We start from the raw sequence: 17,337 nt of genomic DNA, 5'->3' as shown, positions 1-17,337 counted from the left end.
TGAAAAGATACATCCACCCCAGTGTTCATCACAGCACTATTGACAGTAGCCAAGACATTGAAGCAACCTAAACATCTGTCAACAGAGGAGTAGATAAAGAAGATGTGGTACATATATACAGTGAACTCTTACTCAGACATTTTAAAAAAGCATGAACTAACAACATTTGCAGCAACATGGATGGATCTAGAGATTATCATGCTAAGGGAAGTAAGTCAGAGAAAGACAAATATATGAGATCACTAACATGTGGAATCTAATAAAAATGATACAAAAGAACTTACAGAACAAAAACAACTCAAAGATCTTGAAACCAAATTTATGGGTTACCAAAGGGGAAATGAGGGCCCTGGAATAGATTAGCAGGTTGAAATTGACATGTACACACTATATATAAAATAGGTAAGTAACAAGGATTTAGTGTATAAATAGGGTAATCTACTTAATACTGTGTAATAACCTATATGGGAAAAGAATCTGAAAAGGAATGGATATATGTATATGTATAATTGAGTTACTTTGCTGGACACCTGAAACTAATAGAACTTTGTGAAATTTATCTTTTAAAAAGTTTGCACAACACTAAATAGTGTGTATACATTCATTATAAGTATATGAAAATGTATTTCTGTGTTTTATGATGGGAGGTTATATAAAGTTTAAAATTTCTTTTTTCTATTAAATTGCTCATATGTAGAGAGAAGTATTTAGTATATTTATTATGATACTAAATTCTTAGTCATGCCTTGGTGATTTTTTTTGATAGGGTCAAGAATTTGCTCCCAAAAGCGTGGCAATAATTGGTCATTCTATGGGTGGCCTCGTTGCAAGAGCATTGCTTACACTGAAAAATTTTAAACACGATCTGATCAATCTTCTTGTTACACAAGCCACGCCTCATGTTGCTCCTGTGATGCCATTAGATCGTTTCATTACAGGTGAGTACTGTTACGTAAGCACTAACTGATCTCCCCATTGTTTAGGATTAAACAAGTCCCTGCAGCTACTCCCTATAGAGTGTGCTGCAGGTTTATCCTTGTGTGACATAACTTAGGTTCAAATCAACACCTCCCTTTCTGAGCATCTCTTCGTGACTTTCAACTTAGGCTCATAACTGAAATTGCTGTTAGTTTTCTCTGTCTAGCATCTTAATGTGGAGGGCATGTGTCTTACAATCCCTAGGTATTTGGGCTTCAGTTCAGTTTTTCTTGAGGATGACTCCCTGTTTCTCAAAGTGTGTTTTTACTTGCTATGTTTTGTTAACTCTTCATAGTACTGTATTCAGAATAAGCTTGTATTTAAGTAAAATAGTAGAAATGCCTTGTTTTTAAATAAACAGGTCTGCTAACACTTTATATGGTGAAGGTAGAATTGCTGATATTTATGGAGCTCTTAATTGTATTTTGGGTATTGTAGTAAGGACTTTACAGGGTTATTATGTCATCTGATCCTTCCAGCAGTCTTTTGAGGTAGGTACCATTGTATTGCCATGTTCGTGCATAGAAAAACAGAGGCTAAGATAAAGTTCTTGCTCAAAGTCACATGGCAAGAAAGTAGTGCAGCCAGTATTTGACTCTGACAGCTTATTTCTGGGCCTGTGCTTTTAACCTTTGTGTATGCTGCCTCTGAAATGAGTTACATTATGATAACAGAGGAAATAAAATTATGGATAATACTGTAATGTTGCAGGGAATTTTGAATAAGCAGTGGAAGTTTGTGACTGCTGTCATCTAATTAAATAGTGATAATGTCACAGAATAAGAATTAAATGCCTATCTCAAATATTAAGTATTCAGTGCTTATTAGAATATTGTATGTGTAGAAGAATATCTCTAGAAATAATTATTTTCCCTGACTAGTAAATTTATACTTCTGATCCTGTTAAAATCTGCATTATCTTGTGATAAAATTTTGTTTATAGATAAGTGAAAAATATACCCTAATGACCCCATACCAAAGTAGTTTTCCAAAGCATCTATTTAAACATAACATTGCCAGGGAGTAACTTATTTGCTGGAATATCTGGTGCAACAGTACTTACAGAGAAGTTGGAATTTTTTTCTGTATTACGTATAAAACCTTGCCTGTAGAAATCTTTTTTTTTGTCTTTTTAGGTCCGCACCAGTGGCATATGGAGGTTCCCAGGCTAGGGGTCAAATTGGAGCTATTGCTGCCAGCCTATATCACAGCCACAGCAATGTGGGATCTGAGCCACATCTGCAACCTTCACCATAGCTCACAGCAATGCCAGATCCTTAACCCATTGAGCAAGGCCAGGGATCGAACCTGCGTCCTCATGGGTGCTAGTCAGATTTGGTTCTGCTGACCCACGATGGGAACTCCTAAATTTTGTTTTATGATTGAAGTCGTTTAAATTTGCTTTACTAATTCTAGTAATTATAAATTATTATTTATAATAGGTTTAGGAAAAAAGTAAAGGCATAGAAAAATCATATTACTTCTCATGACAATTGATAATTCTTTCTCTTACTGCATTTTATTGATATATTAGTTGAGTCATGTAGTTAAACTAGAATACTCAAAATGCATCTTAAAAATCTCTTTTAGGGAAAGAACTATCAAGAGGGTCAGGTTTTACCAGTTTTGAAGGATACTGATGGTCTGTCTGTAAATGGCTTAGGCTAAAAGCGCTTCATAGAGTCATGGTGATTTTTCAATAGTCAGCAATCCTCTGTCTCTTTATTCTGTATTTATTTTACTGCATTAAGCCACAATTAGAATGAAAAAACAAAAATTCAGGAGTTCCCGTCGTGGCGCAGTGGTTAACGAATCCGACTAGGAACCATGAGGTTGCGGGTTCGGTCCCTGCCCTTGCTCAGTGGGTTAACGATCCGGCGTTGCCGTGAGCTGTGGTGTAGGTTGCAGACGTGGCTCGGATCCCACGTTGCTGTGGCTCTGGCGTAGGCCAGTGGCTATAGCTCTGATTCGACTCCTAGCCTGGGAACCTCCATATGCCGTGGGAGCGGCCCAAAGAAATAGCAAAAAGACAAAAAAAAAATAATAATAATAATTAAAGTGTCAGTGGATTTTAGGTTTTTAGGAGACCCGTGTGACTTCCAGAAGTAGATTCCTTGTTTATCCCATGTAGAGGTATTGTCCTTAAATAGGGGAAAGGAAGCCTAGGGTCTCTGCACCCTAGAGGGCCCTAATCTCCTGTTGCCATTCCCCACAGGATGTGGGGTGTACAGGCCAAGCAGCTTTCCCACTTGGAGACTGTATCTTTACTTCTAGACCATGATCCAAGTAATCAGTCTTTCTTATTCATATGCCTCAAGTGTGCTTCCTTAGCCTCTTACCTGGATCTGTCCTGAGGACAGGTATATATAATCCTAATGAATTGTGGCCAAGAGGTAGCCCTGCATGAGGTACAGACAGAGCTTGGATGTGCATAGGGGTTCCTCATGGTACAGGATGTAATGGGGATGGTAAGGAAAGGAAGACACCACAGTGATCTGCTCTCCTTATGCTGCAGCTGTAAATCTCCACAACAGTCTGCTCTCCCTGTGCTTCCATAATCCAGTGTCCATCTCTGAGGTGTCCTGAAATCCTTAATTTGAACCTGGCCTTCCAGGCTATTTCAGTGACATATTTGTGAAAGTAGGCAGAGAAAATACATTCGATTTAACAGTTTGTTAGCTGGAATTTTGCCTTTTAAATATATAGGCATATGGCATGTATATCCCATTAGTACTCTTATCACAAGCCCTGGAAAAAATGTTAGGAATGCGTCTGCTTGGTTACAGTTTAACTGAATACTGCTGAGATCTTCAATGAGAAGAACTTGCTGTTCCAGAATGTTAAAAGCCACCAGTGGGACCAAATGCCAGGATAAAAATGCATTAAGTTTTGACAATCAGTCCAGGAAATTAGAACTCCCTTGCTTTGGCTTCAGATCTTTGACACTAAATTTTTCTAATCTTTTCTAATCGTAGATAAAGTAGTAAAATTGTCTGCAGGTTCTTCCCTTTGCTACACTAAATGGGTAGAACCATCTTTCTTTCTTTCTTTTTTTTTGCTATTTCTTGGGCCGCTCCCGCAGCATGTGGAGGTTCCCAGGCTAGGGGTTGAATCGGAGCTGTAGCCACTGGCCTACGCCAGAGCCACAGCAACGCAGGATCCGAGCCGTGTCTGCAACCTACACCACAGCTCACGGCAACGCCGGATCGTTAACCCACTGAGCAAGGGCAGGGACCGAACCCGCAACCTCATGGTTCCTAGTCGGATTCGTTAACCACTGCGCCACGACGGGAACTCCAGAACCATCTTTCTTAAACATCAGATTTTCCATAGCAGAGAGTCCCAAAACAAATGTGTATGTCATACTTTATGTGGTCACCAGTAGGTGGCTGCAGTAGAGAGCTGCATTTATAAGCAGGGACACAACCATGGTTAGGAAGATCTACAACTCCTTAGCATAGTAAATGTTTCTCTTTGGAAGAAGTTCAGGTTTTCTTCCTATACTATGTGACTCATAAACAAATAGTGTCCTTGTGGAATGTAGAAAGTTGTTTGCATATGGACTTGTCAAAGCTAATGAAATTACAGTATCTTTTTTCTTTATTGATACTTTTACTAACTCTTAGTATTTGTACTCTGATTTAATGAGGAAAGTAGAGTATGTGTAAAGATACTGATTTTACTCAAAATAGAGAAATATGGATGATATTTATTGACCATTCATATGGCCTAAACAGAAACTCAGTTTAATATTCATAGTATGGATATATTATTGTTGGAGGGAATGATTACTAATTTTTAACGTATGTCTTTTTTTATTTCCTACCAGATTTTTATATGACTGTAAATAACTATTGGATTCTAAATGCTAGACACATAAATTTAACCACGCTTTCTGTAGCTGGAGGATTCCGGGATTACCAAGTTCGTTCAGGACTGACTTTTCTACCAAAATTAAGCGATCATACCAGTGCCTTATCTGTTGTGGTAATCTTTTTTAAGATTCTACTGAAGTAGTAACATGAGGGATATGGGTATGAAAGGAGAAATATGTAGTTGCTTGAAAGTGATTGCTTAGTTGGCATAGTATGCTATTTGTGTGTGCACATGTGCATGCATGTGTGTGTGAGAGAGAAAGAATATAAAAGAATGAGTATGAGTATTTTGAGAAGGCAGAGGCATGGATACTTAGAAAAGGATTTTAGAAACTTTGTGCAAATGACTTTTATTTATGAGGATACTTGTATCTTGTTCAAAATAAGTATCTATCTGTTGATTAGAATTTTAAGTGTAAGAAAGTGTGGCCTAGGAGTTCCTATTGTGGCTTATCGGGTTAAGAACCCAACATCATGTCCATTAGGATCCTGGTTCAATCCCTGGCCTTCCACAGTGGGTTAAGGATCTAGTGTTGCTGCAAGTTGCAGCATAGGTTGCATATTCAGCTTGGGTCCGGTGTTGCTGTGGCTGTGGCATAGGCCTGCAGCTCTGATTTAGCCCCTAGCCCACCAACTTCCGTATGCTGCCGGGGTAGTCCTAAAAAAAAAGACAGAGAGAAAGTGTGACCTAAAGTCCCAGGGCCCCTTGTTGTGTCTCAGTGATATGCTGTATACATTATTACAGTAGTAGTGGAATTTCACATACTCTTGAATTGTAAACTTGAATGGAAGTTTACTGATTTTAGAATTTAAAAATTAGCTCATCAGGTTAAGAACCCAACCAGTATCCATGAAGATGCGGGTTCGATCCCTGGCTTTGCTCAGTGGGTTAAGAATCTGGCATTGCCATGAGCTGCAGCATAGGTTGCAGGCATGACTTGTATCTTGTGCTGCTCTGTCTGTGGTGTAGGCTGTAGCTCCAGTTCCACCCCTAGCCTAGGACCTTCCTTATGCCGTGAGTGTGGCCATAAAAAGACAAAAAAAAATTAACTTTGAAAGTATAGATAGACCCTGATTAATTAATTTGCTAATTATTCTTCCCTGCTAGGATATCAAGTATTTGGTCTTTAGCAGGGATATATAGCTTCTATAAAATAAGTTCAACTTTCCTTTTAGGATTTATATATTTCTTATATTTTTAACCTTGAAGTCTTCAGTTATGAACTTAACTTTTTAACCCCAAATATAAATTAAATTCATAGCATTCCTTTTGTTTTTTAAGTGAGCATTCTTGTTTCATAGTTGTCCTCTTCAAAGATACTCCTTTGCTCAGCTTATCTGCTATTTGCTCTTCCTTAGATTTCTAATCATTCTATAAACAGATACTACTGATGGCTTGCCATATGTAGAACAAGAATTTTTAAGCTATTCTATTCTTATCTGCAGTTTTTAAATATATAACTGGAGAAGTTGTGATGTACCCATAATAGCTTTAGAACTAATTGGTAAATCTCTCAAGCTCCATTGTTGGTATGGATCCTATTATTTGATGATGAATATTTTGGGCAGATATGTGCTAGAAGTTCTCAAAACTCTAAATATGAACACCTTAGTAAACATGGATGTTTGTAGTCGTATAAAATTGGGTATACTATTTCCTAGTCTTGGTCTGGAACATGATGATGTATTGATAACACATCCTGAAGCTTTTAGAGACTTTGGTCTTTTTAATGACGTGTGTGTGTGTGCATGCCTGCAGATTTCTGTCCTTTCTAATGCATTTAATAATATGTTCTGTTCAAGGCAGCTTATATATCTATGTCTTTGATGAAAATATATTTTACTTATTATGGAACTTTCTCAAAGCTAGTTATTGTATAATCTGAGTAAGTATTTAATTACTTGGTTTTTAGCTCCTAACTAATCAACAGTCTTTTTTTTTTTTTTTTTTTTTGGGTCCTGAAAAAAGTTTTATTTTTCCAAGCATTTCTCATTTTAAAAAACAGTTATTAAGAAGTAACTTTTTAGTGATTATCTCAAGAACAGTTAAATGGCATTTTTATCCATTGTGACTAGAAAAATTATTTTAGAGACTTCAGTTACATTAGTAGAGTAGGCTGACCTGTAATATTCACTCACGCAGGTAATGACACTTAAACACAGAATTTTACGTTTTGCTCATATAACTGCCCTATGTGTACATTTAAGTGGTGGGTGGTTTTTGAAGGAATCTCATTAAAGGGACCCAGGCTGATAGTAGGTTCCCCCTTCTTAAATGCTTTACCTCCAAGACTGCCCTAATCATAACTGTTTCAACTCACATGAAGGGGGAAAGAGCTTTAGGAGATCAGTCAGGCCTGGAGATGGCACACATCACTCTTGTTCATATATTATTAGAGAAAACTTAGTCATACCTTAGAATGAGACTGAGACGTGCAGTCAGCTAAGTGTGTGAAAAAGGAAGATTTTGGTGGACATTCAGCAGTTTTTACCATAAAAATGATAAGCAACTGCTTATTTATTTGTGTTGACTTTCCTTCTTCCGCTCTAGCAAAGAATGAAAGTAAACCAGCTTTATGTACTTGTTAGTAGTAAATTATGTCTACTGTGAGTTCTTACTCTGCTGAGCATCTAATATAACCTTAGAACCACAGTGAACTCTGGTTGTCTCAATTTTTAAAGTAAGTTCTCAGCAGTAATTTCTAAATAAGGTAGCTGATGTTTATAAGTTCATTAAGTATGCTGTAGTTTCCTCCAGCTTTAGAGTCTGAAACCAAGTACCCATTGTTCTTCCTTGAGTACAAGAGTGACAGTGACTTGATGACTCCTTAGAAGTTATACTTTTTTTTTAGTTGCAAATAACTTTTTTTTTAATTAAAGAGGCATGTTCATTGTCTGTAAATTTTCTTGCATATAGGGCTATTAGTTTCCTGTTCTCCTTTTGTTTTGACAGTTCTAGGAAGGGCATCTCATTGTGTCTTTGACAGTGCAAAGAAACTGAAAAATAATACCAGGTTTACTTAATTTTCCCCCATTGTATGTAAGATACTGTTCACAGGGAGGTCATTACTTTGCATGAAAAAAGGTTTAATTCTTGGAGGGTGTTGTGCCATTGTTAGGAAGCCTTCCACAAATAATTAGATTTTTTTAGTAGGCTTTTGCATTTCTCTCTCTAACCAGCAGTTTGTATCCTAATGATCTAGGGTTTTGTTTTTTGGGTTTTTTTTTTTTTTTTTTTTTGTCTTTTTGCTATATGGCATATGGAGGTTCCCAGGCTAGGGGTCGAATCGGAGCTGTAGCCACTGGCCTGCGCCAGAGCCACAGCAACACGGGATCCGAGCCACGTCTGCAACCTACACCACAGCTCACAGCAACGCAGGATCGTTAACCCACTGAGCAAGGACAGGGACTGAACCCGCAACCTCATGGTTCCTAGTCGGATTCGTTAACCACTGTGCCACGACGGGAACTCCAAGGGTTTTTTTGTTTTTGTTTTCAAAATAAGTAAGCCTGGACTCCACTAAAAGAGTCTAATTTGGTAGTTTTGTGATCAGACATATTTATTTTGAAAAATCTCCCCAGCCTAGGTATTTCTCAGGCACACCCTGATTAGAGTTAACATATTAAGTGATAGTCTAGTCAGAACTAAAATTACTAAAATATCTATTGTAACTTAAATATACACTAAGATTTATTAAAGAATTATAAACTCAACCTGTTATTAGAGTAATGAGTTAGACATTAAACTACAGTAAGTAATCTGGGGATGTTTTAATAATTTTTAAAGGGTAATTTAAGCCTGACTAAGCAGCAATGACAGAGAATTATTGTATGCAGGAAATATCTAAATATTTTTGGATCACCTTTTATAAGAATGCATCATTTTAAAATGTCTGTCATAAAATAGTGAAACTGATATTACATGTTTCTACATATTAGCCTATAAGAATTTCAGGACTTTGGGAGACTGACAAATATGCTTTTCTTAAGTATAGTTTTATTTCTTTTCTTTCAGAGTTCAGCAGTGCCTAAGACCTGGGTCTCAACAGACCACCTTTCCATTGTATGGTAAGTTCATATAACTTATTTTAGTAATTAGTGATGGTCCTCTTTTCTCATCAATGAATTGCATGGTTTGTTAGCTTTCTTAGAGCTTTATCCATAAATAAATAAGGATTGAGGAGAAAGATTTACTTAGGGGCTTAGAACTCCAACCTTTTTTCTCGTCTTGGTTTTTTGACCAAGGTGTCCTTGACAACCTATAAAATCTTCTCCTAAAGAACAAGTAGCATCAGTCTCAAATGAAGCTAGTCTAGAGTTTGTCATATTTGGGCAGAATCAAAGACACTTACAAATTGGGCTTTTTGGCCAGTCACCAAACTCGGGAAACTTGATTAATGACTATTCTAGAGCAGCATATTGAAAACCAAGTAGGAATTAGATTTACCCTTATTATAAATAAATAAATAGGTTAATATAAGGATGGAGAAATACATAGTCCCTAACCTAGTATCTTTTCTATGTTTTGACTTAAAGAATTCTTTTCTGACCCTCCTCTGGTTTTGCAGTCAGTGGCTTCTATAGGAACCACAACAGTTCAGACATAGGAAGATGGGGCAGACATGGAGATTTAGGAAAGATAGAGGGATCCTGACAGATCTGCTCTCCAATATCCAGAAAGACCTAATTTACTTCATTTTTAAGTAATGAAGCTTTAAGATATATGCTTAGTAATAAGGACTCAAATAATTTGAGTTTTCAACATTAAGGGAAATTCATATATTCCATTAAATTATAGAATTGTTCATGTTTGTATCAAAAGTATATTTTTAGAGGAAGTTTCATTTGTAACATTTATTTTGTTCTTTAGGTGTAAACAATTGCAATTGACTACAGTTCGAGCCTTCTTTGATCTTATTGATGCTGATACTAAACAAGTATGTATTTTTAAATTAAAGGTTATTTCAACAAAGCAAAGCTTTTGTTAGAGCAGTGATAGATTTGATAACTTTTTTCTTTGATGAAAATAGAAGCCTCCACCTTATATTGACTGTATTAGTTTCCAAATGTAACTACCTTTATTTTTTCTGATACTACTTTGATCACTATTAATAAAGACTGCAATAAAAATGAAAACGTGAAAGAATACCTTAAATCTTCCTCCAGTTATTCCCCTTTACTGTTTAAAATTTGATATATATTCTTCTTTTTTTCACCTTAAGGGAAATAATTATTACAAATATCCATATGTAAGAGTATCAAAATATCTACATTCATTGAATACACAAGTGTGCCAGAACCTAAATTAGGTACTTCTAGAGTCAAACCTTTTCTGTATTGAGATTTAAGATAGAAACTCTCCAAGCCAGTGATTTTCTAAGTTATTTAATCACCAGGACACCTGGAAATCATATTAGTCTTTCATGTCTTTCTTGTATCCTTACGGATAAATTGTAGTGGTGGGCACCAAGGATTTCAGCACAATTCATAGAATTCTACCTATTAACTTAATTTTTATTTTTTTCCTGTGTACTGGGAACAAATTGCCATTACTCAACCTTAAGCAGACTTTCACCTCAGGTCATTTTGCAGTGCATCTCTGTTCCATAGAAGTATATTTTGAGAACTGTGGCTCTGGCTTCTTCTTTTGGAGGAAAAGTTCCTTGTGTTTTAGGTAATTTTTTTCATTATGTGAGATATTTTTGGATTCTTTCCCCTGAAGGCTCCAGTTCTTTGAGAGACTATCATGTGTGGCTTCTTTCTCAATAGATCTTTAGGTCATGCTTTCCCTAACATGTGTTTTGACCTTGTTTCTGTAGCTCTCTTAGGAGTATGGTAGAGTCTGTTCTTTTCCTTAACCCTTCAGAAAACTGCATAACTGTTATTAGAGAGAATGATAGATACTTAGCTCTCTCCTGAAGAATGCAATAAGAGAGATCCAAATTGTTCCGTTTACCACATTTTAAACCACAAGGTACCATATTTAAATTAATATATTTATTGAAGTAAATCAGCTTCATAGAGTTAACATTGCTAACACTGGAATCATGTGGTCCTGGAATACAAACATTTTTCAGTTTTTCAACCTTGTTTAAATTGTGAGTCTTTAACTATGGCAAATTTTTTAGTCTGTGCAACTACATATGATAATACAATCAATTAAAACTTGTATTTGACCAGTTTGTGTTTGAAATGACATTTGGTAGGTTTAGGAAAAACACCATTTCAGCCAGTGAACAGTTGACTCTCATACAGGTATATTCTTTAAAAATTGTACCTAAAACCAATTCTAAAAAAATCAAATCTTGTTTTCCATTAAAATTCCAAGATGAGAAAACTCTTAATACTGACATATAATATAATTCTGGGTGGATAAGTATTTTGGAGACTTATTTCAAGGAACAAATGAGAAATTTTTGATAACTAATACTGCTAAGAATCAAAGTATTATATGAAACTTCTGTTTCACCAACTCACTATATATTATAAACTAAATATTAGATAATAAAGTGTTAAGATATGATTCCTACTCTTTAAGAAGCATATAGTTTAGGAGAAACAAACATATATACAAGGAAACTGTAACTCAAAGAATAATTAGTCCCAAACATGTGGTACCAAGGAATGAGTATCAGAGAGTAATTTTGAGTGGTTATCAGTATAAAAGTCATAGCTGAAAACTTGTCAGTGGGTTGATTCCCTAGATAATAAATAAGGATGAGAGAGTCCTAACTTAACTGAACTTTTGGTAGAAAGTCCTCTGGGCTTTTAATTGGTTTCGGAAAGGATGTAGCTGCTTTTTTTTTTTTAATTACTTAATGAATTTTATGACATTTATAGGTGTACAACAATCATCACACCAAATTTTATAACATTTCCATCCCAAACCCTAAGTATATCCCCTCACCCCCCCAACCTGTCTCATTTGGAAACCATAAGTTTTTCAGTCTGTGAGTCAGTCTCTGTACTGCAAAGAAGTTCATTGTGTGCCCATTTTAGATTCCACATGTAAGTGATAGCATTTGATGTTGGTGTCTCACTGTCTGACTGACTTCAATTAGCATAATAATTTCTAGATCCATTCATGTTGCTGCAAATGCCATTATTTCTTTTCTTTTATTGACTAACATTCCATTGTGTATATGTACCGCATCTTCTTCATCCACTCTTCTCTTGATGGGCATTTAGGTTATTTCCATGTCTTGGCTATTGCAAATAGTGCTGTAGTGAACATTGGAGTACATGTGTCTTTTCGCAGTCATGGTTTTCTCTGGATAGATGTCCAGGAGTGGGATTGCTGGATTAAATGGTAATTCTCTTTTTAGTTTTCTGAGGAATCTCCATACTGTTTTCCACAGTGGTTGCACCAGTTTACATTCTCACCAACAGTGTAATAGGGTTCCTTTTGCTCCCCATGCTCTCCAGCACTTACTGTTTTAGACATTTTGGTGATGGCCATTCTGGCCAGTGTAAGGTGGTAACTCATAGTGGTTTTGATTTGCATTTCTCTAATAATGAGTGATGATGAACATCTTTTCATGTGTTTTTTGGCCATGTGTATGTTTTCTTTGGAGAATTGTCTGTTTAGATCTTCTGCGCATTTTTTGATGGAGTTGTTTGGGTTTATTTGGTATTGAGTGGTAGGAAGTGTTTATAAATTTTGGAGATTAATCCCTTGTCAGTCACTGCATTTGCAAAGATTTTCTCCCACTCTGTGGGTTGTCTTTTCGTTTTGTTTAGGGTTTCCTTTGCTGTGCAGAAACTTTTGAGTTTAATTAAGTCCCATTTGTTTATTTTATTTATTTATTTATTTATTTATTTATTTATTTATTTATTTATTTTGTCACTGCTCTAGGAGGTGGATTTGAGAAGATGTTGCTGCTGTTTATGTTGGAGAGTGTTTGGCCTATGTTTTCCTCTAAGAGTTTTATAGTGTCTGGTCTTATATCTAGGTCTTTAATCGATCTTGAGCTTATTTTTATGTATGGTGTTAGGAAGTGTTCTAATTTCATTCTTTTTCATGTGGCTGTCCAGATTTCCCAGCAGCACTTATTGAAGGGACTGTCTTTTCTCCATTGTATATTCTTGCCGCCTTTGTCATAGACTAGTTGACTGTAGGTGCGTGGGTTTAATTCTGGGCTTTCTGTGCTATTCCACTGATCTATATTTCTGTCTTTGTGCCAGTACCATATGGTTTTGATGACTGTAGCTTTGTAGTATAGTCTGAAGTCAGGGAGCCTGATTCCTCCAGCTCCATTTTCTTTTTCAGGATGGCTTTGGCTATTCTGGGTCTCTTGTGCTTCCAAACAAACTTTAAAATATTTTGTTCGAGTTCTGTGAAAAATGTCCTTGATGATTTGATAGGGATTGCATTGAATCTGTAGATTGCCTTGGGTGGTATAGACATTTTGATAATATTGACTCTTCCAATCCAAGATCATGGTATGTCTTTCCATCTCTTTGTGTCATCTTTGATTTCTTTCATCAGTGTCTTATAGTTTTCAGAGTACAGGTCTTTTGTCTCTTTTAGGTAGGTTTATTCCTAAGTATTTTATTCTTTTTGATGCAATGGTAAATGGGATTGCTGCTTTTTTAAAAAAATAAAAAATAATTTTATATTAGACTGAGTTGATTGCAATATAGAGTTTGCATCAATGAAGGTAAAATTCTAATGTCCTCCAGTCTGCTTACACAATATCTAGAGGACTGTATTCTATTTTGTATATCCTATTTTAAGAGAGACATCAAACCTGAGTTTATCCAGAGGAGGCAGTCAGAGTAGTGAAGGATTTGAAATAGTTCTGTGAAGAACAGTTGGTGTTTTGTGAAGTTGTTTAATCTGTAGAAGAGAGGGCATGTAACATCTTTAATTTTTTGAAGATCTGTTCCCCAATATACTATTTCAAAGTAATAGGGAAGCAGATATTTGCTCTAACTAGGGCAGAACACTCTTCTGCTAAGAATTTTTAAAATTGGAATGTACTGTCTTACAAAGTAGGAAGTTAGAAATGTTCAAGCAAATGCTAGGTGACTTCCTAAGGTTGAAATGATTTCGTATAGACCTGCATCTTCACTGTCTTTTTTTTGTCATTTTTCTCACTGTGTTGTTGAGAAAATCACTTAGCTGTCAGAACCTCCAAGTTTAAACTAGAATATCAAATAGTGGTAGATTTTAAATGGATTTTATATGCTAGTACATTTTTTAAAAGGGAGGGACTGATATAAAGTTGCCAACATTTATTATATTAGGATGTTTTAAAACATTCAACAGAAAAGTCCAGTTTACTCTAATTTTTATTTCACAAAAGAAAGGGTATTTTGACCCAAAGAAAGTATGACAGAGTAAATAAAGGAATTTTCTAAGGAAGGGCATTTGGCAATTTAATTCATTTTCTCTAGTGGCCACTGAATTCTATGTTGAGGGATTGGTGCTGGTCTCAGTTTGGAAACTAGAATGTTGGAATCACTAAACCAGAGGGTTTCTTAAGTTCTTCTGATTCTATATATCTTTATATGTTTTTATTTTTAGCAGTTGCTTCAGAGGCGCTATTGCCTAATGGTTAATAGCATGGGCTCTGGAGCCAGGATCCCTGGGTTTCAATCCTGGACCAGACTCTTAAATGGAGTGTAACCTTGGGAAAGTTTCTTAATTTCTCATGTTTTAGTTTTTTAATATTTAAAATGCAGGTCAAATTTTAATATCTCCTAGAGTTCTTATGGTAATTAAATGAGTGAGTAAGATGTTAAAACACTTAAAACAGTGCGTGGCCCAGGGTAACTAACTGTTGGCTTTTATCATTATTTCTTGAAACAAAGTTTCATGAAGTCATCACAGTGAATATAAAAGGATACAGGATGTATCGATTTTCTTTCTAGATAACTCAAAATCCCAAGAAGAAATTGTCTGTTTTGAATCACCACTTTATAAGACACCCAGCAAAACACTTTGAGGAAAATCCGTCAATAATTTCTGACTTAACAGGTTGGTGGTAATAACATGTTTTGATTTTAAGTAGAGCTTTATTTTTAAGTAAATTTGTTATTAACAGATAAATTATTTGAAGCTATAATACTTCAGGTATTATAATCCTATTATATTTTATTAATTTCCCTATGCTGGTTTCTTATGAGGTTCTTGGCTAAGGAGGGAGAAAGTAAAAAAGCAATTTGTAAGATATTTCTGATAAAAATTTTGTATTGAAAATAACATGACAGCAGAAAAATTTAAGAGTAAATGTCTCTGTTCGCCTGCTAGACACATAAAATAAGTGCTGTGTCATTCCTGACTTAGCTTCTTAATCATTTTCCAGTCTTTTGGTTTAACAGTACATCTTTTGCTGGTAAATTTTGTTTTCAAGTGTATGTCATACTTTACTGAGTTTAGAAAATGAAATATGCTTTCTTCTGCTGGTAATCCTTATAGTTTAGATACCAAACAGATTTTAAATGCTTGTGAGTATTCCTTGCTGATGAGCATAAAGAGAACATCTCATTGAATTTTCTATTTTAAAATAGCCAGTGTTCAAGACACTGCTTTTTTTCTTTTTTGTGTGTCTTTTTAGGGCCGTACCCATGGCATATGGAGTTCCCAGGGTAGGGGTCCAATCAGAGCTGTAGCCGCCGGCCTACACCACAGTCACAGCAACGCCAGATCTGAGCCACAACTGCGACCTACACCACAGTTCACGGCAACGCTGGATCCTTAACCCACTGAGCAAGGCCAGGGATCCAAGCTACAACCTCATGGTTTCTAGTCGGATTCATTTCTGCTGTGCCACGATGGGAACTCCAAGAAACTGCTTTTTTTCCAAATTCTGTTGTGATTGAGAAATTCAGTAAAAGAAATCACTTAATATTAAAAAAAAAGTGAAGTAAATTAATTTCTTTTATCTTAGGGACATCTATGTGGGTGCCAGTAAAAGTGTCTAAGTGGACCTATGTGGCTTACAATGTAAGTATACTAACAATGGATTTAGCATTTTTTTCCAAAAATATTCTTTCAAAGTTAGACTCTTTTAAGGGAATAACTACATGTTATTTTCCCATATTAAATCAATTCAGTAATAATTCCTTAAAACCTAGTCAGTCTTCAATTTTCTAGTTTTATCATAATGGTCAAATGTTTTGTTATTTCTTTGTTTTCCAGTTTGTTTAAATTAGGGTACAAACAAGGCCTGTGTATTATATTTTGTTATGTCTCATTCCTCTCTTAATCTCTAATACTTTTTCCACCCTTTTTTTCCCCTTGCAGTTAGTTTTTGGGGAAAAAAGGCATTTGTCCAATAAGAGTTTCACATAGTCTTGATTTTGCTGATTGCTTTCCTATAGCGTCATTCGGTATATTCCTTTGTCTACTATTATGTGATTTGGTAGGTGAATCCAAATGCTTCTTCAGATTTCTGGTTTTTGTTTTGCTTTTGTTTTTGCTAGACATCTCTCTTTTGTTAGCAGTTATTGATGAAGAAGGCCTAGATTAGATTCATTTGGGGGATGCAAATACAGTGAGATGTGAATTTGATTATTCCCTCTTCATTTAATAACTGGAACACTATAGGAGTTCCCATCGTGGCGCAGTGGTTAACTAATCCGACTAGGAACCATGAGGTTGCGGGTTCAATCCCTGGCCTTGCTCAGTGGGTTAAGGATCCAGCGTTGCCGTGAACTGTGGTGCAGGTTGCAGACGCGGCTCGGATTCCGCGTTGCTGTGGCTCTGGCATGAGCCAGTGGCTACAGCTCCGATTGGACCCCTAGCCTGGAAACCTCCATATGCCGTGAGAGCAGCCCAAGAAATGTCAAAAAGACCAAAAGAAATGAAACATTAAAAAAAAAAACTGGAACACTGTATAGAAAAGCTTCTCATCTACTAAATTTATCAAAAGTGGAACAAATTACAAAGGAAAAAATGATAATTGTTTGGATCTTATATTTACTGGTTTTCAGAGTAATGTGTTGGCTCACAAATGTCCTCCATCAGTGACTGTAAGATGTTTTGAGGGATGGTTCCTCCAGTGTTATGATCTTAAACGTTTCTGTTTTTCCTGTCTGAACTAAAATACTAATGTTGTTCTGTCTTTGATACTAAAATCGATATTAAAATTGTTCTATCTTTGACCCCTGGAAGACATTTCAGGGTAGCTTCCTCAATCTTTTTGGTACAGCGGCTCTTTGGTTGTCTTTGATATTTTCCTCACTTTCTAGTATGAGAAGGTATTTTAGCTAGTTGAGTAACATTTCCAGTCCCAGGCCTTAAATCTGCTTTTTGTCTAAGGAGCTTTTCCTATTATTTGGAAAATGGTATCTGAAAACTATAGTTTGGGCACTAGAGATGTTTATGGCTAATGATTTATCATTTCTTAGGCCTTTTCAGTGAACAGAGCTAAGAAATGTATTTTACCTTGGTCATAAAACCAAAAAACAAAGCCACGTAGACAAAACAAACATGTATTCATACTGATACTTCCAAGACAAATTCAGGACTACAGAG

The 17,337-nt window shown here is 35.9% G+C and overlaps 1 protein-coding gene across 5 annotated transcripts in view; it reads left to right on the top strand.

Annotated features, from left to right (window-relative positions):
* Positions 1-17,337, top strand: part of PGAP1 (post-GPI attachment to proteins 1) — an 87,052-nt gene that overhangs the window by 21,579 nt on the left and 48,136 nt on the right. For all 5 annotated transcript variants that reach the window (XM_021075856.1, XM_021075858.1, XM_021075855.1 and 2 more), the window contains 6 exons: positions 767-938; positions 4,808-4,965; positions 8,869-8,921; positions 9,724-9,790; positions 14,730-14,835; positions 15,749-15,804. In XM_021075856.1, coding sequence (XP_020931515.1) covers positions 767-938; positions 4,808-4,965; positions 8,869-8,921; positions 9,724-9,790; positions 14,730-14,835; positions 15,749-15,804 — 612 coding nt within the window. The remainder of the gene's footprint in view (positions 1-766; positions 939-4,807; positions 4,966-8,868; positions 8,922-9,723; positions 9,791-14,729; positions 14,836-15,748; positions 15,805-17,337) is intronic.

This window comes from Sus scrofa, chromosome 15 (assembly GCF_000003025.6).
Source record: "Sus scrofa isolate TJ Tabasco breed Duroc chromosome 15, Sscrofa11.1, whole genome shotgun sequence".
Lineage (NCBI taxonomy): Eukaryota > Metazoa > Chordata > Mammalia > Artiodactyla > Suidae > Sus > Sus scrofa.
Note: the sequence above shows the minus strand (reverse complement) of the source record. Positions and strands in the feature narration are given on the sequence as shown.